Here is a 27,027-nt window from a genome sequence, read left to right on the forward strand (position 1 = left end):
GCCCCTGGCCCTGCCCCAGTCCGTGGCCCCGCCTCCTCCCCAACGGCCAGTTGCTCGGCCCCGCCCTCGCGCTCGGTGCTCTGCCAGCTCCCGGGGCCACAGGTGCGCCGTCTGAGGAGTCCTGACTCGGCGCCCCTCCGGTGCCTGAGACCCCGGCCGCCGTCGGGTTTCCCCGCGGTCCCCGGCCCGGCCTCGGGTCTGCAGAGGGGAGGGGGACGGTGGGCCCCCTAGTCAGCCTCGAGGGGGCGGCGGGACCCCCCTCTCCAGTCGTCCCCGTCAGGGGCGGCGGGACCTCCAGGTCTGCCCCTCGGGAATGACGGACCTCCGCCCCTTTCAGTCCCAGTCGGCCGGTCGGGCCAGCAGGGCCCCTTCTCCGGTCGGCCTCGCCGGTGCGGGGTGGGGGGTGGCCCCCTAGGCCGGCCTCTCGGGAGCGGCGGGCCCCCCCGGGTGAGATCCCCGGGAGCGGCGGGCCCCCTGGGTCGGCGGCCGGGGCGGGTGGGGGCCGCCGCCCTGACTGGGCCGCGTCGTTGCAGGTGTGCGGTTCCCGCCGGATCCCCCTCGCGCCGGGTGCGGGGCGATGCCCGGGCCCGGGTGCCCCCAGTGGACATGGAAGAGGCCCCTCTGCTGGGCGGCATGTGCAGCCCCGAGGACGAGATGGTGACAGACCTTTTCAGCGCCGAGAGTCAGTTTGTTCCTGAAAACCTTCCCCTGAAAACCCCGGTGTCGGTGAAGCACGAGGCAGACGAGTTCCACGTCTTCAAAGACGCGTACCTGGGCTCCGCGGACCCCAAAGAGCCCCTGCTGCACGCCTTCAACGCCCCGCTCGACGGGGACTGCAAGGGCAAAGTCAAAGTGGAGCTGCTGGTGGATGAGAACGGAGATGAGGAAACGCGCGGGGAGTTCCCGAGTCTTCCCAAGCTCAATCCCCTGGAAGACGCCGTTCTTCCCGCCGCCCAGCAGCCGCAAGCCTACAACCTCTACTTCCTGTCCTCCCTGCTGACCCCGCACAGGAGTCCTGCTGTCGGGCCCCTGGGCACCTGGGCCAGGGAAGGAGCCGCCCACCCCGGCGTCCGCGTGATTCCAGTAAGATCCACGTCACACAGTACCCCCTGCACCCCTGCCCTAGTGGAGACGGGAGACTTCCTGCTTCTACCAAGATTTTTCTCTTGTCCGTAGCATCCCTGATCGGATTCACTCATTCCCTGCAGGGCGCATCCCTTGCTAAACGCGAGATGCATTATCCAGCCAATCCATTCTACCTGAAGGTGAATTAGGTCCTCGGTCCCTGGTTCAAACCTGGCCTAACCCAGCAGAGATCATACAACAAAAGAGGAGGGAAACAAGTAGATTTTTTTTTTTTTTTGCAGCCAGGCATGTGGGAGCTTAGCTCTGTAGCCAGGGATCCCACCTGTGCCCCTTACCACTGGACCACCAGGGAAGTCCCTAGGAAGTTTTAAAAGTGGCTTTAGGAAAGAAACCCTAGTGTCTGTGAAAACAAATGCAGTGGGAGTCTTCACGTGCCCAGCTTTTACATTTTTCCGCTTTAGATTGATAAGGGTTGTAACTCACAGCCAGGACTCACAGTTAGCACTTGTGTTTGGTGAGCCTTGAAATCAAGGTGTTAGGGCTTCCCTCTGCTAATAAGTGGTTGTTCCTCAAGCGTATGTAACATGAATCAGAGTCTCCACGAATTCATGGTAATTGTCGGCCAGCTCTTTGGCTGTGGATAACTACCGGCAATTTTCTGCTTTGTTTGTTTCTCTCTTTATTTTGAACCCGGACACTGGGCAGTGAAAGCACAGAGTCCTAACCATTGGACCGCCAGGGAATTCCCCTTTTCTGCTCTGTTCTTGCTGAAGCTGAACAAATCAGTTTTTAAAGGAAACAAAGGATTGTAAGGACATGTGTACTGGCCCCTCAAAAGGATCTAGTTTGGAAAACTAGATTACTCAGCTGTTAAATCATTTTAGTAAGTCATAAATTAAGCTTTTGTGGAACATTTTTGAATTGGTGTTGAGATGGCTGGAGCCTGACTTTGTTTGCATATCATAAGCCGTAGCAGCAGGCGCTTAGACTTGTTTTCTGGTGTTCTTTGAGCATAATCACTGCTCCTTAGTGACAGGAAAGGTGGGGAGGAGAGGCTGAGGCCTAGAGAAACCAGAGAGCACACCTAGTCCCACCAGCTTTCAGCTGGTGCAGAGGTCTTCCTCGGAATCCTTTTCAGATGGCTTGAAATGTCAGACACTCCATTTTGCTACCAGACCAAACGTGTGTCCCAGCACCGTTTGCCTGTTGGTTCTCGCACGGCTCCCTTCCTGTACCAAGGGGACTCAGTGAGCATTCACCAGAGCAGGAAAGGAACTAGCTCACGTTAAAATAGTAAATTCTCTTTAAATGTAATTCAATTTTAGCAAAATAAAGGAGAGACTATTTGGATGATATTTCTTTGTTGTTTTTGAATTTTTATTGACAATTTCCTAATTCATTAATAAAATGAAAAAGACTTAGCATGGACATGTTTGTCTTTTAAACAGAGTGGAACTATTTTTCAGTAAATATTCAGGGTTAATTGCTAATTTCCTTTTTCTAGAAATTCATTCCCACGTATTGACCTCTGTTTATTCTGTAAAAATAGGATTTCACTATACTGTAAGTAGTTCAGATATCAGTTGCATGGGGCTGAGGAATTGATATATTTACTGCATAAGTATTTGTTAATTACAGGGAGATAAGTTAAATCTAAACTTTGATGATGTGGGACTTCCCTGGTGGTCCAGTGGGTAAGACTCTGTGCTCCCAATGCAGGGGGCCTGGGTTCCATCCATGCTTGGGGAACTAGATCTCACATGCCTGCCGAAACTAAGGGTTCCAACGCCACAACAAAGATCCCGCGTGCTGCAACTAAGACCCGGCACAGCCAAAATAAATAAATAAATAAATAATTTTTAAAAATAAAAATAAACTTTGATGATGTGTACATGACAAATTCCCCAAAGCAGAAAGCAGAGGAAAATTGAAAACTTTCTACGTTTCTATAAAATTTGAAATATCTAAATAAAGTTATAACTTGAAATATAGCTAAACTTTCCTCTGTCTTTTGAAACATTTATACCTAGATGCTAGTCTGCTGTGCTAAGGGATTTGGCAGTCCATGAAAACTATTAATTGTTTAGATCCCAGATTTTAAGTTAGACGATCTCCAAGTTTGGAGTCAACACCCACACTTTGAAAGATAGTTGTCTGTGCTGTGATTTTATATGAGGTCTTCAGAAAGTTATCACAGAATCACTCTTCTTTGAAGGACTTTATGACCTGCCTCCTGGCCTCTGGGGAAGCTCACCTGTACTCTCTAATAGGCAGTCTGGGCAGGTGGAGGTTAAGGGGGGGAGGGAGAGATGATGTGAGTGCAGGTTGACTGCTGCTTCCCAATCCTCCGCACATTATCAAATCTTAAAAAGAAGCACCCTGATTTTAAAACACTTAAATCTAAAGGTTATTATTTTTTTAATCATCGAGACTTTTTAGTTTTTTAAATTCTGTTGATTTTCAGTAACATCATTGGTATCTCTCCGTATTTTTGGTAATTTTGCCGGTGTGTCACTGAGTCGTTGCAGAGGATAGCTTAAAAACAAAGTTAAAGTTGGCAGTTATTCCCTACCGTCACTGTTTTCATGTTAATTATTGTCCTACCATTCAGTTAGGGAAGTGCTACTATTTACTTATAAACATTACTCTAAATACATTGTAAGTTACAATATAAATATTACTGAAACATCAGCAAGGATGTCAGGCTTCTTGATGGAAAAGCCAAACAATAGACTAGAACATTAATACAGCCTAGTGAGTGTGCTCCGAAAGCGGCCATAGAGGAGCAGCATTTCACGCGGTTTTAAGGAAGGTCCCATGAGGCAGCAGCCCCTTTGGAGCAGGGGGCTGTCGAGGAGCTCAAGGGGCAGCTGACCAACTGCAGAGTCTTCTCAAGCTACTTATACTGTGTTTTTGAAGCCGCAAGAGGGCCACGTTAAAATCACATCTCCACACCTCGTGGGCAGATGGTCCTTGTCCTCGGGGTCCTTGATCCCCAGTGAGGCTGGTCAGAGGACTTGTCACCCCATCTTGCTGCCCCAGAGAGAGAATAATAGTTGGGGAGAGAGGACATTAAGGGTAAGGCTGCTCTTTACTTAAAAAATGTAACTTCTAGGGGGCTTCCCTGGTGGCGCAGTGGTTGAGAGTCCGCCGGCCGATGCGGGGGGCACGGGTTTGTGACCTGGTCAGGGAGGATACCACGTGCCGCGGGGCGGCTGGGCCCGTGAGCCATGGCCGCTGAGCCTGCGCGTCCGGAGCCTGCGCGTCCCGAGCCTGTGCTCCGCGGCGGGAGAGGCCGCGGCAATAGGAGGCCCGCGTACCGCAAAAAAAAAAAAAAAAAAAAAGTAACTTCTGCAAAGAATTTTCTGTATTATGCAACTGTAAAGTACAACGTCCAAAATGTGATTTCTAAAATAACGTTTGCTTTTTTAGGTTGAAATCAAGGAAGCAGGTGGTACTATCGCAAGTAACAATCTGGAGGAAGCAACTTTTCAGAGCCTTCCGGCCCAGGAGTCCTGTTGCAAGTTCCCAACAGCACAAGAAGCAGAGGATGCCTCTGGGGGCTCTCATAAGAAAGACTCTAACCCAATGGTAATTATGCCAAAGAAAATGTGTCTGACTAACATATCAAATGTTTGACCCTTACCATTACTAAGTCAACAGTAATATATTTTCAGTCATTATTTTTCATTCTGTTTACTTGTCGTATCAGCATTTTTGGTTGTCTTATCTATGAAAAGAGGGATATAATTAGAGCCTTTGTAATGTTTCTGTCACGTCTAAGATTCTCATTTCTACTTGATCTTAGCAAATCAAACAGAGATTAGGACACCGCTCTCTTTGTTAAGGAGAGAAGCCATAAGTGACATCAGTCCGTGCAGACCAGCGGTTGGCCCAGGAACGGGGCAGCTGGCTGAGCTGCATGGTTTGGCATGTTGCTGGGATGGTGAAGCTCCCGTTCTGTGGCTGCAGCACAGAGGCTGCTTTCCTTCCTGCCTGCCTCCAAATTCCTGATACTAACATGCATGTAAGATAGGTAATCAGTAACATTTGTGGTTTATGCGATATTTTTGCATGTTTGTAATTTCATGTAATCCTCTATCAACTCTGTAGGGTATGCATTGTTTTTATCTATGTTTTATGGATAAGAAAACAGAGATGTTACATAGTCTTCTTGTAAGTGGTACGTTGAGGACTCCAGGTCTCGGTGTCATGAGGACTGGGAAGTGGGGGGAGCTAGGGAGCCCAGCCCCAAGCTTTATTTTAGCGGAGCCCGGAGAACCAACATCTACCGTCCCCCCATCAGCTCCTTATTCCGATAAAGGAGGCCTTAGCCCTAAGGCATATACTTTAACTAGAAAATACTGGAAAATGAGCTTAGCTGTGGCATACACCAGTACTCGCCTCTGTCCATGGTTCTCAGGCCCATGCGTTCTGAGAGCAGAGCTGTTCCAGGACACCTGGAGCAGGTGAGCAGGATGAGAGCTCCTCCAATTCCCCCAGCCTCCTGAGTAATGTTAGAAGGCTCCCAGCAGGGACAGGGCAGAGCCCAGAATTGTGCAATAGGCAGAGGTCTGGAAGGTCCACGCTGAGCCTTTCCCCCCAGTTTGTGCACCTGTGTGTCTGTGGCTATAATTTTATCCTCCACATACAAATAAAATTCCAACCAAACATGAATGCTGGCCTCTTATCCACCGTCAGGATGATCTGAAGGTTTGACCCAGTGATCAGCACCTCATTAACGTAGGCTCTGTGTGTGTTATTTTGGTAACATTGATCCTTTATGGTTATTTGAGTTTTCCTGTCTAGGAAACCCAAAGGCAACCTAACAGCAGAAGCCACAGCTTCTCTGGGTATCTGTGGTTTTACCGTCCGAATTAGAAGCTATGTGCAAGCAGAAACACCTTCATGTTCAAGCTGCATCCCTGTGGACAGGGCTGACTGGTGTGGTTGACCGGCCAACTCACCCGGCTCACTGAGGACGTATTTATGGTCGGAGCCCAACTAGGTGATCTTAGGGTTAACCCTTCTAAAGCGCACGTGTAGGAAATGAAATAAGTGGGTATTTTAAAAACACCCCACACGTTAGCTAATAACGTGTGCATGTGGCAGGGAAGAACAGCTGCCGTAAAATTGACGATTATTCTAAGTATCTGGTCAGCTACAGAGATGGAGGCAGGGGGGCAAAGTCCTTCGTATAGTTCACTGGACCTGAATGGGGCCGGGTCTGGATCGGCACACTCTCTCCGTTTACGATGACCACGGAGCACGTGGACAGGTGACGGAAGCTCGGGCTCACAGTCACCTGTTCCCTACCCTAAACCTCAAGGGCCAGACACCCGCAGAGAAAGGCGTGAGCAGGAACTTCTCTTAACACACTAAGCACATCTCACAAGACATTTCCCAGGGGTTTTGCCCTGTGGTACCTCCAGAGAGCACGTTATTGCAGGGTAGGAAACTGAGAACATGTCTATAGTTAACCGCTTTCCATGAAAACTTAAATTCTGGATTAAAACTGTGTTCTCAGATTTAAGTTTACTTAGGTTCATATTACTGGATATCTTTTGAAAAATGAAACCTGATCATTATTTTTCATTTTAGGTGATATATCAGTTGAAAGGGGGTACACAAATGCTGTGTATAGACAATTGTGGCACAAGAGAACTAAAAGCACTTCATTTGGTTCCTCAGTATCAAGACCAAAATAATTATCTACAGTCAGGTACAAAGTAAATTAATAGAAAAATATGTCATATATCACATGGAAGTTGGTAAGTGACTATGTTTGGCTTTGTATAGAGAGTAAAAGTGAAATTGGCAGTGAGGCAATTTGGCAATCCCCATAGCCCATATGAGTGAGCTAAGAATAGAAAAAAATATCTTTAGAGATTAATTTATGTGCATTGTACTGACAATCTCAAATTCTTGGATAGCTTTCCTCTCCTTCTGCTAGTTGCAGAGAGCTTTGTGATCCTACCAGGTGACTACTTGTACCCATGAGTGCTGTGGATAGAGGTACCTGGGTTGAAACATCAAGCTTTCGCAGATTGGGCGGCGGGTTGACTGTTCAGATGTGGTAAAAACTGCATATGTTTCAATGTAAACGTTTTCATGTAGTCAGTGAGAACTGCCACCCTGCTTTAATCACCATGAGTTCTGAAATGACTATATCAAATGCTGATTTATCTGCCATTCAGTTACTCAGAATCGTCTTTAAACTGGTGCGATAGTAATAAATGATCTATAAGTACTTGATTACCATCAAATGACTTAGGAATGATTAAAGAAAGGCCAAATGACACAGTTTTAGGATTGTGTTTACAAAGGTTAGACATTAATACTTGAAAACTGGGCCCCTATGTGTACTGTATACATAATTGCGTTACTCTAAAGCTTGGCCTAACCAGAGCCTCTCATTATCAGATGATTCACGGACCTTGTCAATAATTTAAATCAGTATTACATCCAAATGTCATATCAACGGGCCTTTGGAGCCCAGTGCAAAAAGAAAGAGTGTGACTCCCATTCCATCCTGGTGGTCTCTTTATCCAGGGACAGGGAACATGCCTTTCAGACATTTACTTTTCTATGGTGCAGAGCGCCTTCAGGAGCGCTTTGCTGCACACCAGCCACGGCTTCTCCGGCTCCATTCCCTGCGGGTCAGAGCTGCATCTGCTCCTCTACAGGCAGAGAAGGGTTCTTTCCTAATTCCCTTCCTTCTGGAACACAACAAAATCCTAATGCCTTTAGATCACCTACAGAAGGAAGATTTACATAATGCTCTCCAAGTCTATTTCCTTGTCATGTCATCATAACTGCCCCCCCAGCCCAGTCTCCTTTGTTTTGCTGTGCACACATTAAATATCACCATAAAATAAATGCATTCTGTTACCGAAGTCTTAAGGTTACATCATTCAAAGAATGCACAAGCCTGGAGCAGGAAATGTGTTCAGCTGGTGGGCAATCAGGAGACTAAGACACATTTCTCTGGCCACTTTGACTCAAACATAGAGTTTCACAGGGACCTTAGTGTCTCAGGGATGTTTTGCACGGCACTCTGAGGCCAAAGAATACCTATCGGTTCCAGTCTTAAGTAGTTTGGTCCCAGTAGCCTAATAAGTATTTACATCCTGATTAGTTAGTAACCATTTGAAGAAGAGTGCAGGTAAATTGAAAGTAGTTCATGTGGCGTCCTACAGATGGTGCTGTGCTCTCCTTGAAAATGTGACATGCCTAGCGCGTCCCTGGTGAGTTCGGGGCAGCACTGGAGGGCACCGTAGCGCACAGCTTGGGAACCTGGGCACTGACAGCATTTTTTAGCATAGCTATCCCTGGAAGCTCGAGTGAAGTAGCATTATGACAAAGAAAAGGGTGTAATAAGTAAAAACAACAACAAAAAAACCCAAAAACATTGACCAGAAAGGTTTTATAGAAAACATAAATAGGATCAAGATAAGTGGCAATGACTTTGCACATGTCCAACTCAGGATACATGGTCATTTTTGTACTTTCTTCCATGTGCAAGTGGGAGAGGAACAATATATGCTATCAATTAATTGTAATTGTCTTCCTTACAGATGTCCCTAAACCCATGACTACTTTAGTAGGAAGATTTTTGCCAGTACCAGCAAATTTAAATCTCATTACACAACAAGTGAGTCATTGTTTTAATAAAAAAAAATACAATAGGGGGCTTCCCTGGTGGCGCAGTGGTTGAGAGTCCGCCTGCCGATGCAGGGGACACGGGTTCGTGCCCCGGTCCGGGAAGATTCCGCATGCCGCGGAGCGGCTGGGCCCGTGAGCCATGGCCGCTGAGCCTGCACTTCCGGAGCCTGTGCTCCGCAACGGGAGAGGCCACAACAGTGAGAGGCCCGCGTACCGCAAAAAAAAAAAAAAAAGTTTAAAACGCTTTTATGATTACACCATAATATGCATAGATTAAATATAATTATAAGAAAAATGTGCTCTTTTCCTTAAGTCTTGTTTTTTTTTAATTTTTCAGTTTTGACAGTCTAGGGTTGTATTTTTTTAAATTAATTAATGTATTTATTATTTATTTTTGGCTACGTTGGGTCTTCGTGGCTGCGCGCGGGCTTTCTCTAGTTGCGGCGAGCGGGGGGCTACTCTTCGCTGCGGTGCGCGGGCTTCTCATTGCTGTGGCTCATTGCGCAGAGGTGGCATTTAAAGCTACGAGACTAGAGGAGATCTCTGAGGCAGTGGGTATAAATAGAGTGAAATATTTGCTGAGTGAGTAAATAAATACTTCTCGAATGAAGTATTTATTAGCCAGGAGGGGCAAGGAGTTAATCAGGGCCGGAGATGAGTGTCAGCCTGATGCTATGAGCGCCTGATGCAAGTCTCTGTTGATGCTGCACGTAGGCCTCTACCTCCTTGCCTCCTCCACACCACCCGTCTTGTTTTGCTAATGGTTTCAGCCCCAGTCAGCAAGGCACACGTTGGACTTGCTTTTCTACCACTGAACTTGTGCACTGAAAGGCCCCTTTGGACCATAGTCTCCCTCTTTCTGCCCCTCCCCTCTTTTCCTTGGCTGTGTTTAGACCTACCTCATTTTGGCTCCTCTGACCTCTTATCCAGTGTGGACCTTGGGGTAATTATTTTAGCAATGCCTTTGCTGCAACCCTAGAACCCCGGCTTCCTTGCCAAACCCCGATTCTGTATATTCTTCAGCTCTTTGCTACTCAAAGTGCGTGCGGTGTGTGGACCAGGAGCGTGGGCATCACTAGGAAGCTTGTTAGAAATGCAGGATCTCGGGCTCCACCCCAGACTCACTGACACAGAAACTGCATTTTAGCAAGATCCCCAGGTGACATGACGGGGAAGCACCCTCTTAGGTTTTATTTCTTCCATCCTAGGCAGTTCGACATTGCCGAGGAAAGTCATGGATTCTAGTATAAAGCTGCCCTAGATTTACCACCTATGTAGTACTGAAAAGACATCTCTCTTTCTCTGCTTTACTTTGGGGCTAAATAAGCAAAGGAGAAAGAGAGCAATTGTATCTGGTTTATGCAAAGAATTGTCTCAACCCCAAGGAGTGTGAAATCCTTTCTTCAAAAGAATGCAAAACTTTGGACTGCCACCTGGAGATGTTGGCCCAATAATTAGGTGTCTGGGTGACTGCAAAGGAAACAGTTGCAGTAACCTGTGAACACTTCCCTCCAGTAAAGTGAGTGAGAGGAGAGCAGAGACCCCCAGCTCTCGGCCAGACCCAACAGGGCAGGTCCTGGGGGTGACTTCTCAGTGGGACTCGGGGTTTGGGGTGGGGGGCGGATTTGTAATGAAGGAGTTGGACCCAGAGCGGTTTCTCAGTGTCTTCAGGCCCCAACAGGGATTACACACTATTTAAAAACAGGCAGAAGAGAGAAAAGAAGGAAGATGAATAAAATGTGTTTTTCTAAGACCATGCTCTCTCTTTCTTTCTTTCTTTCTTTCTTCTTGGCCTCACGCCTGCGGGATCTTAGTTCCCCAACCAGGGATTGAACCCAGGCCCTCGGCAGTGAGAGCCCGGAGTCCTAAGTCCTAACCACTGGACCGCAGGGAATTCCAAGACTGTGCTTCTTAAATAAAGCTTATTTTTAAATTTCAAGTTTTCAGGGACAAGGATAGGATGTTTAACTGTGATATATACAAATAATCTCAAAACCTAAATTTATTCAACACTTTAAATTTCTTCAAGTTTCTGATAAGAAGAAAATTAGGTCAGTGTTGATTATGCTACCCTTTCCTTTCCCTGTGAGCCATGCTAATGGATAATATAAAGGAAAATGAGAACGGAGAAAGCAAAGGACATGGATGATGCAGAGATTATGACATTGCTTTTGAATTTGTTAAAATTGACTACAAAATTTTTTATGACTAGATGAAAAAGTAATGGTTGCCAATGAGACTTCAGATGTCAAGATCTCTTGTGTTGTACTAAGAATATAATAATAATTAAAGAACATTTTTAGCTTACAGAAATTTGTAGTTGAATTTATTTCACAGTTGGTAGTTCATCAAAATGAAAAAGATGCCCATTGCAATGTTGCCGGCCAGCCCACTGACAGCTGTGTGTACTGCTTGCCAGCTTGTGGATGGCCCGGCCCAGAACCCACAGCGCACTTCTGTCTCTGTCCACAGTCAGGGCTTTCTCACCCCAGGGCATCGTGTGGTCAGGCGGGGTGAGATGACTGGGCTGGGCTCCTCCCACTTCTGCTGAAAAGCCTCGGCTGGAACCTGCTCAGGTGTTAGCAGAATCATGGTGGTAATAAGGCCTGGATGAATGTAAAGGGATTGTGATGTAAACCTCTAGAAGAAAAAGAATCATTTTTATCTGTACCTAGGGGCTGACGGGAATAAACTCAAAATGTATACTAATTCAAATCATGCTTGCCTTTGACTTTACACAGCTTGATAATGGAGCCTTACCATCCGTAGTCAACGGGTCTGCTTTCCTTTTGGGATCAACTCCTCCAGGACCACCAAAAATGACTTCGGCTAGGTAAGGATTAAAAGCAATCAATTGTCACTTACTTTAATGTAAGAGTTTAAGAGGCTCTTGGGTACATTTGTGATTTTTTTCCTGAGTTTTAAAATTAGTTTTACCTGAAAACCTTTATGACTTCTAAAATATGATGTTTATATTCAGCAGTGCACTAACAGTGTTGCTGCGCATGTCTGGTTTGTGGCTGCTGGAAAGACTGGTCTGTAACCTCCATTTGCTTCCACTCTCCGTCCACCGTCCGCTGTCATTGTTTCAGAGACTTGCTGCCGTTCCTAGCTCTGTCTTGAGTTCACGTTGATTTAAACTTAGCTGCCGTTTCTTTTTTGCTGTCATCAGCATAAGTAATGGTGTGGCAGTCACTTAATGTCACTTAATGTCGACGGCAGTCTTTATGTGCCTTTATGGCTGCCTCTGCCCGCTGCCTTCCCTGTTCTGTCAGTTCACGTTCAATGGCAGGGGCCGAGGCACACAGTCTCCAGGTGGACGTGGCTGCTCTTATCTGGGGCTTCGTCTTGCCATTTTAAAGTCATGTCTATAATCGTAACTAATTAAACTAACCAAGCCGGTTGAAACTCTTTGTTGAGTTAAAGAGTAACATTCATGTGCTATTAGTAGATGGGGCAGCCCTTTCTGTTCACGGAACCCTTTCGTTGGTGATGGAGATCAGTCTCTTCCTGCCTTCCGAAGTTTTGGGGCACACAGCCAAATGCAGATGTACATCTGAGGACCCGAAAGAAGTCAGGGCAGGCAATTTAGGAAACGTAGACTGTAGCCTCTGGAGCCTCCGGGCTCCTGAAGTGTCCACCATCAGGCACATCCCCACCGCGGCGCTGCTGAGTGTGAGGACGGTTGTCCGGGGCAGTGTGAGAGGCTCAGGTGGAGTTCTGGAGACTGGCTGGGATTCAGTCGACACTCCACCTCCGCGACGTCGCTGAAGAGTGTCGGTTGCTCGTGTGACTTGCTGCTTCGGTCTTAGCTGTTGGTTGCGGAGCTGGTCAATGACTCTCACTTAATTTGATGGACTAAGACTATAGGAGCCTTTCTCCTGCCTCCACTCTTGCGCCATGGATCAGCGAGGGTATGGCTTTTGTCGCTGTAATTGGTTCTAGAATCACGGCTCTTAATGTTTCTGGACAAAACAACTCTGTGGGCAGCCTCTAGATTCTAATGCTATGTAATACTGCCAGCATAGTGTTACACCATGTACCCAGGGCGTTACTGTCCTGAAGATACTCACTTCATCTTTCTTGTCATCTGGGAGCATCTGGCCAACAGTATTGCACCACTATGTGCTTTAGCGTGTCTAGCGCATTCAAGGGAATTTGGTGTTTCTAACACTTTAGTTCAAGTGTGTGCTCTCAGAGCTACAGTGCCATTTGAGGTTTCTCTGTGTTGCAGCTGGTACACGTTTCCACAGAGGAGCAGTAGTGAGGAAGTTTTCACTGCAGTGTATTTCTCCTTTTTCCCACCCTCCCCCTGCCTTCTTCCCAGTCTCTACTAGGTTTTCTCTAGTGTGAAGGAATTATGCAGGTCATAAAATATTTTTCTATTATAAATGATGTGCCAGGAACCACATGAGCTTTGTTTTTGTATTTTTTTGCTGCAAATAATTACTTGATGTCACACCACTGAACCAGCCAGATGATTTTCATCTCAACATCCATGGTGCTGACGGTGTGCTGGAATCTCTACCAATTTATTATTTGTGGTGAGGGAGCTGTCAGAAAACTGTTTGCTGCCTGTCTCATTCTGTATGAGTTCCCAACCACAACTAATTGGCTAGACCTCTTTATCTCTTTGTTAGGCTTTTTTTTTTTTTTTTTTTTTAAACTTCCACGAGATAAGAGGGTCAAGCTAGGTCTGAAGACATCAGAAAGGAAATTCTGTCAGCCCAATACTGTTTAAACGTTCTAAAATAGTAGATGACGTAAAAGCAGGCCAGCTTGGGCCTTACGGCCAGCAGTCCATATGGGTGAATTCACCCAATCGTCATTCTTTAGAGATAGGTGGTGAACTGGCTAACTTATTAACTACCTTATCATATGAATAAAAATTCACGTCCTGTCACTCTGCATAGCTTTAATAATCTGATTATCAGTCAGGCGTTAATGTGAATTTTGTTACATCATTGAGGCCTTTATTTTTGGTGACATAATGAACATTATAATATGCAAGAGTCCGCTTCTCTGGAAATTTTTTCTTAAAGATAAGGTCATATCTCAACTGTGGTACAGTTTATTTATAATACTTTTCTGAGGCAGAGTTGTCCAGATCTCTTCTAACCCTTTACTCTTCAGATTGGCAAAAAGAGTAGTCAAACATTATTAGAGCCATGGAAGTTTTTTCCCAGTTTAGTCCATTACAAGGAACTTGTCCCTTTACTGTCCCCTCAGGCGCTCTGTGCTTATCCCTGATGTGGTGTCTTTGCTCGTGCTGTTATTTCAACTGAAACATCCTTTTGTTGAATAACAAAAAACTTCACACCCTTGAAAGTCAATGTCAAGTTCTACTTCTTACAGAAGTAGTTTGTTTTGTTTTTACATCTCTATTAAACTGCCCCTGAATTTTGTGTCATTTACAATCAGTATCATATAATTTGATAGTTGATTATATAATATCTTCTGTTCTCTAATTTTTCAATTGTATATATCATCTCATGTCCCAAATTATTTGGTGGATTCCTCTAGAACAGTCACTGTAACTTTAAAAATATATATATTTTTTGGTGTTCCCCTGAAGCTCTTATGACAGTCCTGGCCACATGGTGATCTCTTAGTCAGTGCCTGTTGGCATCTTCCTGACACTGTAGGTACTCAGTGAATTGTCCTCTCTGCTTCCACAATTGTGGCGGGTCACCACTGGAGTGTCTCCATGGACCTCCACCTCATTCTTAAAGAGAAGAGTTTTGGTTCCTCTGGACAGGTAGTGCCAGGCCACCCCGTGCCCCATTTTAGAGGCAGGGCTGAGGGCAAGAGCAGTGAAGTCTGTGCGCATGTCCCCTTCCCCTGAACAGCCCATGTGTGATCCAGGGTGGGTGGGCCAGGAGCAGTGTAGCCAGATCTGCCACCTCCAGGCACCCATGAGAATAGAAGGCTGCAACTCTCCTCTCTCTAAAGGAGAGAACTAGACTAGACGAAGAATAAATAAATATAGCATTCAGTAACATAGTATGGGGACATTATTTTAAAAACGAGAGACATCTCCAGAAGAAGGAACACTTAGCAGCTCACCCAGGAGTCAGTTACCATTTGCTGTTTCAAATGAGGGAGGACGGGGTCACAAAACAGAAGCAGAGCCGGTGAGAAGAGTGGCGGAGCCCTGATGAGCGAAGCAGCCAGAGCAGAGGGGAGGGTGGGCTGAGCTGAGGCTTAGACCGACCTCAGCCCTGACTGGAGACGGTTGTGTTTGTGAGGGCACGGAGCACAGGCCGAGGGTAGTTCCCGTGCTCCGTGGGGTGACAGGGGACTGTCAGCAAGCCCTGTGTGTGCCAAGTACTGTAGCAGCTCCTGTAGGAAACCCGAGACCAGGATGTGTCCCTGCCCGGAAGCAGCCAGTGGTTGCAGAGGCGAAGCCTGCACACGCCGTCTCGGGGAGCAGGTGGCCGAACTCGAGGGAGGGAGGGAGGGAGAGCCCCAGTCACAGCCGGGGTTTTGACACGTGTGCTCCTTCTCGTCCCCAGATCTACCCACCGCCTCACGTGGCCAACATCCCAAGTCCCCTCAGAAGCAACAGTTCTAAGCAGCCCTTGGGAACTTGTCCCGGTTTCTTAACCCACAGCCGCCTCTCAGGTTTAGCCGCCTCCAACGCACACTCATCTCTCCTCCTCCTTCACCCTTGGAGATGGCTTCTAGGCTAATCCCCAAAGGAATGGTGAGGAGGGAGGTCCCCAATGCCCACATGACACATTCAAAACACGCTTTGGTACTGGTGGTAATCCTAGTTGGACAGCTCTAACAATGTGAACAGCCGTTTATCTGTTAGTCTTTAATTCATACTTTTCGTTAGTGTTCTGATTTTGGAAAATACAGAAAATAAAACTAAAAAGCTATTTGGTGTGGGGAGCCACACACAGTAGAGGTTTAAACAGATCAGTGGAAGAAACTCGGGGAAGGCTTCTTGGGGAGCAGACAGCGATAGGGTCCCTGGACGTGCAGCTGGACCTGGCCAGGCTCGCGCCCCCACGTGTGAATGTGCGTGCCACACCCCCTCCTGATCAGGCACCGATAAATAACACCTGTAACTCTCTGGTGTTGAGATATTCAGTATTCGTTCAAAAACACCAGATGCTTAGCTAATTCTCTTTTTAAAGAGTAATGATCTGAATACATTTTCTTTTTTAATCTTTATAGAGTAACTGTTAGTTCATGGGACACAGAGTCTAAAAAGCCATGTAACTGTACCAAATCACAGTGTCTGAAATTGTAAGTAATCCCAAATCCTTCATTATTAAATAGAAATAAGGTTGTTTAGAAGTCAGTAAGTGGAGCAGAGTCCAGACAGACCTGAATGGCTAGTAGCGTGTAGGTTACAGTTGAGACTCAACAGCTGGGTCCTGACGCTCCTTGTAAACCAGAGCAACAAGAAGCCACACGTTCTGCATAAGCCTGGTTGGGATCTTTTGGTGTTATCTTGACCAACTAACCTAGGAAAGGACCTCAAGTGGTGTGATTTTCTTGGATTTAGGTTTACCTTGTTTAGCGCCCCAGACAAGTGCTAAACACGGCATCCTTGTTGAGCATTAACTGTAACATTTCCACCTCCTAGTTTTTAAAAGTTTGATGCATTGGTTTACTCTATATTGAATTCCTCTTAGAAACATTCTCCCCCAGGGGTGCCAGCTCCCTGGAGGCTCGCTCAGCAGCGTGGTAGGGCAGGTTGTGAAGCAGAATCATGGGCCGGGGTGGGTGGTGTGGCTGAAATAGGAAGCGGACCAGCCACCCCGACTGACGGCACCGTGCGCTCGAGCCGCCGTCCCCACCCTGTCACGCGGAGACTCTCACTGGTGTGGTCTGCCGCTCTCAGCCTCTGCTCCGGGCTGCTGCCTTCTGCCCTGAGTGCCTGCCTAGCTTTGTTACGTGGTGGAACGGGAGATGCCGCCTCGCCCGATGTCTAACAACCCTAGCCACCATCTCCACGTGATTTTTCCGTTGCAGAGCTTCTGCTGAAGTCACTGAGAGCTCCAGTGATGGGACAGTGATGTGAGGGTGCAGACGTGGCTAAAAATCCAGAAGTCCATGAAACTTGGTTCACAAAACAAAATGGAGAAAAAATCTGATTTTTTAAAGTTAATGTTGAAATCTAGGGTTGACTGTATGTGAATACTGAGCTGTCATTGGTTTAGTCTGTGAATGCGAGGCCTGTACCTGTCTGAACGTTGGAAACGCCACGAGACCACTGATCAGGAGCTCTAAAAATGCAGCTGGGTGAGGAGGAAGGAGAGCAGAGGGCAAAGCCCGGACCACACGACACTGTCAAGCCGGAGTGGCCGGCCCAGATGGAAGTTCTGATGCGGTGGAGGACCAGGTGGTAGAGTCTAGAGTGGACAGAGCCGGGGGTGGGCGCGGCTTCCTGTGCACAGGGGCTGCCAAGCTGCTGGCTGGGCTGGCGACTGGGGAGCCTGTGAATAACCCATGAAGCCTAGAGCAAGGTGTAGACTATGACGGGGACGGAATGAGGTAACTCTTAAGGACGTGGAGATAAGATGAGTCTCCAGGAAGGGTTTAACTTATTGATTACCTCATAATGGAAAAGCCCAAGAAAGAGCTTCCTGCCTAGAGGCAGCTTTCCAGATTTATCGGTGACTTGACACACTAAAGAAAGAATTTATCATCACAAGGGGGCTCGGTCAGCACTGGAACAAAGGAAAAGGAGGCTCAGAGCGTTTCCAGTGCTGTCCAGGGAAGGGAGGCAGTGTCGCTGGGGGCCACGGGTGCGGCCTTCTCCAGAGACGTGCTGTGTGCTGTGTGCCGTGTGCCGGGGGGCTTGCACCCTCCCGTTGTGCCCCGTGACGCTGCGCCTCTGTTAGCACACTCAGCGCCGCCGTTTAGCTTCCTCAGTAGCTCCATCCCGAGGAGCAGGGGGCCCTGGGTAGAGGCTGCAAACGTTATGGGCACCGGAGGGGTTATTTCCACCATAAATTAACACACAGCGTTCTGAGCAGTGCATCGCGGTTTGGTTGTTATCAGTCTGTCACTGAGAAACCAACTATCTCTGGAAATACTGCTTTTGGAAAGGCCAAGGAATGGGCAAATGTACCCCCGCGGAGCTTCTTGGAGAGACCCGTGAACTGGTGCTGGCGGCAACACCACTCTGTCTCTCAGTGTGCCACAGGCACTCGCACTGGAGCGAGTCAGGGGTGGGTTCACCGTTGCCTGCTTCACCACCAGGCTTCACTGCTTCGCTAGCAAGCATCACCACTGGCTTCCTTTAGCTCTTTACTCCCCGCAGCTAAGCCACGTTCAAGGCAATGGAATCTAATTTTCTTGGAGTGCATTTGTCCTACTTTATTTGGGAGTCTCTCCTGGATAAAGGTTAAGAATGATTACTACTAATTGGCCATTAATAAAGAGAAAAACACATTATTGTATTTTTTAGAAATCAAAGTGATACATACACGTGGGTAAAAATCAGTGACTATATCTGATTATGATGGAAAGTCCTAGTACCCTGCTCCACCTCTCCCCACTCTCTGGACTCCTCCCTAGAAGCTACCATTTTAGTGACTTCTGTTTTCAGGCTTTCTGAAGTTTGCTTCCGCGTCTGGAAAGGTTATCTATTGCCTTCTTGCTGTGGGCGAGGAGGGGCCCACTCTGCACTCACCCCCTTTGCTAGAGCCGCTCTTTGTCGTGCCTTTGCTGATTATGCTCGAAACCTGAAATCATGTGCTCCAACCTTTTGTTGTTGTTGTTCCATTAGCCAAAAAAAGCTGAGAATTATTTTTAAATGATGAAGTTAATCTGTATAATTAAAATGGTGTTGATGTAAACTTAATTAAAAGGTAGATAAATGTTTTGTGATTAATTTATTGAAAATTTATCGATTATTAAAAATTGATTTTAAGATTTTATAAGTAGTTCATGTCTACCTTTCCATCACTGTGGGAAATGATTTTCTTAATAATTTTTATGCATTTTAAACATTGATTTACTGCATCATGATTAGGTTATTAAAACACTGATTTGTAACCCACTTTTGTATCAGGATGTTTTTTGATACAGGCAGTGACATGTGTTAAGTTCTGAACCTTTGGACAATAATTTCATAGAGTGATAAGGAACCCTCTGCAGCGGAGTGGAGAAAGGGCTCTTCTCTTCCACGAGCACGCTGAAGGAAGGAATTGGCTTTATGTTATGAGTATAGGGTTTTTCCATGGCAGTTTTAATTAGCCCTTTCATGTATCGACTTTAAAGAAATCCAAACTCAATTTTTTAAGCATCTTCCATTCCAACTCAATTTTTGCTGAGATACTGGGTGGAACTTGTTGGGAGAAGTTATACTATCTAATTTTTCACCCTAATCAAATCTAAATCAAGATTTTAATCATAGATTGGGTAGTCTCCAATATTGCTTCTTCAAATGGCCTTTGCCTCTGCCTCAGGTTAATTGGATTAATTAATTAACTAGAATGAATTAACCAGAATTCTGTGGAGTAGAAGGTCAAATCTGGATGGTCATTTTTTAATAGTCTCTTGTTCCTTACTTATACTTTTGATCCCTTCTTTTATATTTTAGAATAATAAATACTTGATTTCTATTCTATAGCTTATAATTCTAATACTAAAGTCTCTGCTTATCTGCTTCTGGTGTTTGTTTCTTCTCTCGATCTTTCACTCATTATGGCTTGTTACCTCATGTATTTTGTGATTTTCTGTGTGTGTGTGTGTGTGTGTGTGAGAGAGAGAGAGAGAGAGAGAGAGAGAGAATTATAATCACTGGAACTTTATATGTGGGAATTCTTTGAGGTTGGCTTGAGAGTACATTTCTTCAGAGAAAGTTTGAGTTTGTTTCTACTTGGGACTTGGTGGCCCCTTCAATTTGGACAACCTAAAATTTTTGGCTAAGACTTTTTTTTTTAGGCCACACAGTTAATATGAATTCAGGTCTCAAACCCAAGTGAGCCCCCTCCTCTCCAGCCAAGGCACACATGCATTTTTCTTGCCCTTTCTTTTGCAGGGCATTTTTCCTAGTTCATTCTTCCACTGGGTACAGACCCTCTGCCGTTCCAGCTTTATGTGTAGATCTTGGAGCTGATCCCACGCCTTGAGCATTACTGTACGTAAATACATTAAATATGCGTAAGCACGCGTGTGAGTGCACAAAGTGCCTAGAGCGGCGCCCGGCGTATTGTAGATGTTCTGTTGGCCATAATTATGGTTGTTGTCGTCCCCCGCTCTTCCCCCCTGCGACAGTTAAAACCAAAGCCTTTGGTTGTTGGGATCAGCGGAGCCCTGAGATAGCTGCAGGCTTCGCTTCAGCTTACCCCGCTGAGTGTTTGCTTCTCTTTCAGTTTTTGGTCTCTGAGGCATTTCTTTAATTTTTTTTACCAGCTCAAATATGCATCTAAAGCGTTTCAAATATTTATTCCAATGTTTTCAAGTGTTCCTAGCTGGGGATTTGTCAGGGTGCCAATGAATGAAGAGTGAGTTTCGAATATATATCATCTCAAATCTTTTCAAACACTACAGCTAATTCTAGGATACAATGTGCTTGTGAGAAGTGACTGTACCACGGGGTATCGCAGGTATTTTCTTGACAGTATTACCACCTTCTCGTTAAGTGACAGAGTAAGATTACCCACAGAGTGCTGGAATGTTGCCAGCCTGCCAGCACTGAAACAGTCTGTACCTCAAGGACAGCATCTTTAACAGATGGTGCTCCCTTGGTATTTCACAGCCAAGAGAGGGGCCACCAAACCTCAAGTGATGGCTGTAGATGTGGTTTCCTGGGCAATGGTGAGAGTAGACTGAAGAAGGGGGACAGCACGAATACCTTGTACGAGAATACCTAGACTGCAGATGGCACGGTGACAGAGCGTAAACTCACAGGAATGAGGCATGCCCTGAAAGACCACCATCCACTCTCATTCATCAAGCTGCAGGCAGTCAGATTTCCTTCCACTGAAGACTTGGAACCCTTACCTCTGTCTTGACTGACCCACCAAGCGGGGGAGCCTGAGACCAGAGAGGGTGATGCTTTTCCAGCTCTCTTCTTGTGGCTGCCACTATCGCTGTTACCAACAGGAGCAGACCAGTCTGAGCCTACTAGGAGAGGACAGCAATTCTGCGTGGAGGGGAAGCCCACATGAGTAGTAGAAGGGAGTGGAAGTTTGGCTGGGGGCCAAGGTGTATATCCCGGCCCTAGACATGGGTTTTCAACCCTGTCTGACCCTCATTCTAACCCCAAGAGGGAGCACGACCGTAAGTCTTATGACAAGGAGGACTGTGTCTTATTTACGACTGTATCACCAGTGTCTAGCGAGAGGTCGATGTCTACTGGGCCCTCGATACGTATGGCTGAAGGTGAGCAGTGACTTTTGATGAACAGAAGTTTTAAATTTAATGTAGTCAAAATTATCACGTGTCTTTATTAGTTTTTTTACGTGTCTTTATTATTATTGCCTTTTTGTGCCCTGTTTAAGAAATCTGTCCATATCCCAAGGTTACACAGATGTGTCATTAGACTATTTCCAAAAGTTTTAAAGGTTTGCTTTTTGTCATTGAGGCCTTATTGCACCTGAAATGGATTTTTCTGAGTGGCATTAGGTAGGAATCTAATTTTTTTTCCCACAGGTACAATTAATTTTCTAGCACCACTTCTTGCAGAACCGTAATATGGTCCCCCACGAACTGCAGTGTGTTCCCTGTCAGCTGTCGAGGTCTGAAGTACACATGTGGGTGTGGTTCTGGGTTCTTAATCCTGCTCCTTGCGTGGATCCCGCTTCTTAGTTGTAGTGATTCGCCTGTGAATTTCCTCCACCTTTGTATTTAAACAGTCATCTTGCCTGCAGAGAAGGACCATGGTATCTTTCCTATCTCATCCTTTTCCTTGCCTTATAGTCTTAGCTCGGACCTCAGCGCGGTGATGAAGGGAAGTGCTGGTGCTGGCATCGCCTTGCTCCTGATTTTAATAGAAACACTCCTAAAATTCCCTTACCCTGCCCGAAATAAGATATTTGCTGGAGGTTTTTGAGAGATGCTCTGTAGTAGGTAGAAGACATGCTTAGACACTATTTCAAAGACTCTAAATGACAACCATTTCAGGGCTCTGGGGCAGCTGATCAGTATCAGTGTCTCCACCTCCTTTATCAGCTGCTCTGCCATCCTCAGGTGAGTGGTTCGGTTCTGTGGGCTAAGAAGGCTGCCCCAGCTGCCACCCTCACATTTGCATTCCACCCACTGGGGAAGAAGAAGAGGAGGGCGAAGGCACACTCCTTACCTTCCAAGGCGTAACCAGAAACTGCCACAGTCACTTGCACTCGTATCCCTTTGGCCAGAACCTAGTCATGTGGTCAGACCATACCGGGTAGGAAGCTGGGAAGCGGAGTGGAAATTGAGCGGAGTTGACCACATGCTCAACCAGAGTTGCTGGCAAGGGGCAGAGTAAGGGGAGGGTGGGTCCTTCTCTGCCACATGCCCACTTTGAGCTAAGGAAGTGTCCTTCTATGCCTGGTTTCCTAAGAGGTTTTCTTTTTAAATTCTTATTATAAATGAGTGGTGATTTTATCAAAGCCTTTTTGCCTGCATTCATTGAAATGATCAGATTGTTTTCCTCTTTCCTCTTTTAATCTTACAGTTTGATCTATTACAACATTTTCTAATGGTCATCCACCCTTGTAGACCAGGGATTAAACCCAATTTGATCATGATGTACTAATGTTATCTTTTGTATGTACTGCAAGATTTAGTTTTCAATATGTTGCTTGGGATTTTTGTATCTTTTTCATGAGTGAGATAGATCTGTACTTTTCCTTTGGTTTTTGTTTTAGTGCTGAATTGCCTAATAAAATGCATTAGCAGTCTTGCCCATTCCCACTGGACTCTCTTCTTTTTCTCTAGCCTCTGAAAAGGTTTGGGCAAAGTAGGACTTACTAGTTCTCTGAAGTTGGATTAAACTTTGTGCGTAAAGCTTTCTGGGCTGGCGTCTTTGGGGGCTGGAGTGGAGATATGAGATGGATTACTCATTCATTTTATTTAGAACTTATTGCTCTCTCTAAGTTTGTGTTTCTTTTTGAGTTCATTTTGTTATTTTATTTTTTCTTGAAAATTGTTGATTTCTTTAAATTTTCAAGTCTATTAATATATCCCTGTTCATATATTCTTTTATTATTTTAAAAATTATCTCTGTATCTGTAGTTATAGCCTTTAACTTTTTCTAATTTTAATTTCTGCTATTGTTTATCTGTACCTTTTCTCCTCCTCAGTCAGTCTCATGAGAGGTTTGTCTGTTTTGTCAGTCATTTCAGAGCACCAACTTTTGGTTTTATTGATTTTCTTGCTAGTCTTTCTTTTTTTTTTTTTTTTACATCTTTATTGGAGTATAATTGCTTTACAGTGGTGTGTTAGTTTCTGCTTTACAACAAAATGAATCAGTTATACATATACATATGTTCCCATATCTCTTCCCTCTTGTGTGTCCCTCCCTCCCACCCCCACATCCCACCCCTCCAGGCGGTCACTTCTTGCTAGTCTTTCTGTTTCCTATTTCAGAAATACAGTGACTTTTACTCTTTACTATTTTCTCCCTCATACCTTTATTATTTTACTCTCTTGTTTTGCTAGCTTTTTGTGTTAAATGCTTATTTATTTCCAGTCTTTTTTGATTTTTGAGGAAATGCATGTAAAACTATAAACTGCCTGTAGGTACTGCTCTGCTGCATCCTCCAAGAGTTATGTGTTACTTTCATTGTCATTCACTCAAAATATTTTGTAATTTTCATTATAATGTTCTCTTCACCTCCTGACTTATTTAGGTGTACATTTCAAAGTATCCAGACATGTATGTATGCATATATGTGTATGTATATATATTTTTTAAGCAACATTTTTGTTGTTAATTTTTATGTTTAATTATAATGTGGTAAGATAATATGGTCTATATGATATCAATGCTTTGAAATTAATGAAGACTTCCTTATGACTTAATGTTTGATCGATTTTTAAAATATTCTATATTAACTTAAAAATGTATATTCTCTATTTGTTAGATACATTTACTATCCATTAGCTCCAGTTTGTTAATTTTGTTTTTTAAATCTGCTAAATGCTTATTAAATTTTGAGTGATTTATCTGTTTTTGATAGAAGTGCATTAAGACCTCTCACTGTGATTGTGAATTTGCTTATTTTTCCCTTATAATTCCATTTTGGTTTGTATATTTTGAGTCTATAGTGAAGGGTTATACAAATTCGTGATTGTTATATCTTTTTTGTGAATTATTCCAACGACTTTAAATATATCTCTGTAACCTATTGCTTTTTGCTTTATATTTGGTTTTTTTTTGGGTTTCATATTAATGTTGCTATACCACATTTTCTTTGGTTAGTATTAGCAGGTTGTGCTCATAACATCCCTTTATGTTCATACTTTCTGTGTGGTAGTTATGTTTTAGGTGTGTCTCCTGTAATCTAAATATAGTTGGCTTTTTAAAAAGCAAATCTAATAATCCATGTTTTAATAGACTTTAAAAATCCATTTGCATTCTTTGTCTTATTATTAGTATACGTGGAATTATTTGTACCACCTTTTTTTGAAGGCTTTTTTTTTTTAACATCTTTATTGGAGTGTAAATGCTTTACAAGGATGTGTTAGTTTCTGCTTTATAATGAAGTGAATCAGCTATACATATACATATGTCCCCATATCTCCTCCCTCTTGCGTCTCCCTCTGAAGTCTTAAAGTTTATTTATTGAAGTTCTTTTCTTTCCCCAGTAAAATGGCAGCATTTCACGCATGCTCTCTGCACATTTTGCTTTTTAAAATCGTGGTAAAATATGCAAAACATGAAATTTACCATTTTAACCATTTTTAAATGTATAATTCAGTGGCATTAATCACAGTCACGATGCTGTGCAACCATCACCATCATCCCACATGGAAACTCTGCCCACATCAAGTAGCTTTCCATTACCCCCTTGCCCCAACCCCTGGTAACCTCTGCTGTACTTTCTGTCTCTTAGTTTTCATATTCCAGGCACCTCATGTAAGTGGTTTCAAACAATATTTGTCCTTTTGAGTCTGGCTTCTTTCACTAACATGATGTTTTCAGGGTTCACCCGTGTTGTAGCATGTATCAGTACTTTATTTTTTTTCAGGCTAAATAATATTCCACTGTATGTACAGACCACGCGTGTTTATCCGTTCATCTGTTGATGGACACTTGGGTTGTTTCTGCCTTTTGACTGTTGTGAATAATGCTGCCTATGAGCATGGGTGTACAAGTATCTGCTTGAGTCCCTGCTTTCATTTCTTTTGGGTGTATACCTAGAAGTGGCATTGCTAGATTATACGGTAATTCTATGTTTAACTTTTTCAGGAAACACCTTACGGGTTTTCACAGTGACTGCACCATTTTACATTCCCACCAGAAATACACAATACCACTTTTGTGTTTTCTGATTACCACTTTTTCTTTGCTTCTTTTTGCCTGATATATGTTTTAGGAAATTAGCCCTAACGGCAAAGTGGAGGAAGTTGAAAGTTAAGAGGCTATCACAACAGTATAGACAAAAGATGCTGATGACCTGAACTAGGGCAGAGATGGTAGCAACGAAGAAAAAATCCACAGATTTAAGAGACATTTCAAACATGCGCATTGTAGCATTTTCTCCACTCATCATTTATTCTTTCCACAAAGTATTTTTGAATGCCTGTGATTTCAGGAATAGGGAAGACAGAAATGAGCAAGAGAGTTATGGTCCCTGCCCTCTCAGCAGTCACAGTCTAGTGGGGGAGACAGACATGAATAAAACAATCACACACGTGGAGGTCATGGTGGAAAGGAGCAGCAATGGGCAGAGGGCGACGGGGGGAGCTGACCAGGTATGACAGCCAGGAAAGCTTCCCAGAGGACAAGAGGGGTGTTGGATGAGGGGGCAGAGGTAGATTGAAAGTGGGTTGATAAGAGTGTTCTAGGCAGAGGAAGCAGCAGGTGCCAAGGCCCTGTGGCAAGAGGGAGAGGGTACACGGTTCTCGGAACAGGAAGGAGGCCAGTGCCACTTGTGTAGTGTTGTTCATTATTCCAAAATATATAAGATAATCCGAATGTTCAGTATAAGGGGAATTATTAACTAAATTATGATGCCACTGTAGAATGGGGTATTGTTCAGTCATTAAAATGGCATGTAAATCTATTTACATGTAATATTAACACTCATAACATTATATTGATAAGTAATGAAAACAAGCTGTCACATTGATTACTGACATTGTTACATAATAAAAGCACATTGAAACAGTGTATAGAATATGATCTTTTTTTTATATATTATATGTAACCAAACAACATGTATTTATTTTAATATGTATCGTTTTACAGAAAAACTCTGAAATATATTTGCCAAATGATCATCTCTAGGGAGTGGGATTCTGGGTGATTGTAATTTTTCCTTTTTGCTTATTTACATTTTTTAAAACTACAACAAATGTGATTTACTTGTATCAAGAATAAAATTAGCAAAGACATTCTGAGCCAGAATCAGTAGACTTGGTTAACCCCTTGGATGTGAGTAAAGAGGGAAAGGTAATCGTCAGAAATGACTCAGGGGTCATGTTACTGGGTGGATGGACACCATGAATGCAGAGAGAGACTACAGAGTGAGCACAGTGAGGGCTGAAGGTGAAGGTCAGGAGTTAAGGTGTGGACACGCTGAGTTGGAGGTGGAAATGTCTGATAGGGTGGAAATGTCTGATAGGAAGTGGGGAATGTGGTTCTGGAGCATAATAGTGTCACACGCTGCTGAGAAGTAAATGCAGGGAAGAGGTCCTTGCCTTTCTGGTTAAGGAGGTGGTTTGAGAGTTAGGGGGATGGAGAAGACGGTCCAAGCACAGTAGGTTAAAGAAAGAATAGGAGATGAGGAAGGATAAGCAGCAAGCGTAGAAACCCTTTCTTGATGTTTGGGGAAGAAGAAAATGAGTGTTTGGTGATACACAGCTACAAATCTTCAACAAAAAGTTTTAAAAAGTAGAGGGGACAGAGTTAATAAATAAAAGCACCCAGCAAGGTGTGGGTGCAAGAAAAGAAATATGCCTAGCTTGGACCTTGGTGAGTAAGCGTAGTTTGACTAGGTATAAAATTCTAGATTGTCAGTTTTTCTCTCAGTGCTTCGAAGGTATTATTCTACTGTTTTCCACTATTTCTAACATGAAGTGAGTGGTTAGTCTAGGTAATGTCTTTTCTTCTGGTCTTTTTACAATTTTGTCTTCAATTTTTCTTTTTATTTGCCT

The 27,027-nt window shown here is 44.5% G+C and overlaps 1 protein-coding gene across 1 annotated transcript in view; it reads left to right on the forward strand.

Annotated features, from left to right (window-relative positions):
* The first annotated feature begins 538 nt into the window (after positions 1–538).
* The window catches only part of TESMIN (testis expressed metallothionein like protein), a 30,813-nt gene continuing 4,324 nt past the window's right edge, over positions 539–27,027 (forward strand). Inside the window, exons 1-3 of the mRNA XM_067751715.1 lie at positions 539–1,083; positions 4,519–4,677; positions 11,493–11,584. Of these exons, the coding sequence (XP_067607816.1) occupies positions 607–1,083; positions 4,519–4,677; positions 11,493–11,584 (728 nt within the window). The 5' untranslated portion in view covers positions 539–606. The remainder of the gene's footprint in view (positions 1,084–4,518; positions 4,678–11,492; positions 11,585–27,027) is intronic.

This window comes from Pseudorca crassidens, chromosome 9 (assembly GCF_039906515.1).
Source record: "Pseudorca crassidens isolate mPseCra1 chromosome 9, mPseCra1.hap1, whole genome shotgun sequence".
Classification (NCBI taxonomy): domain Eukaryota; kingdom Metazoa; phylum Chordata; class Mammalia; order Artiodactyla; family Delphinidae; genus Pseudorca; species Pseudorca crassidens.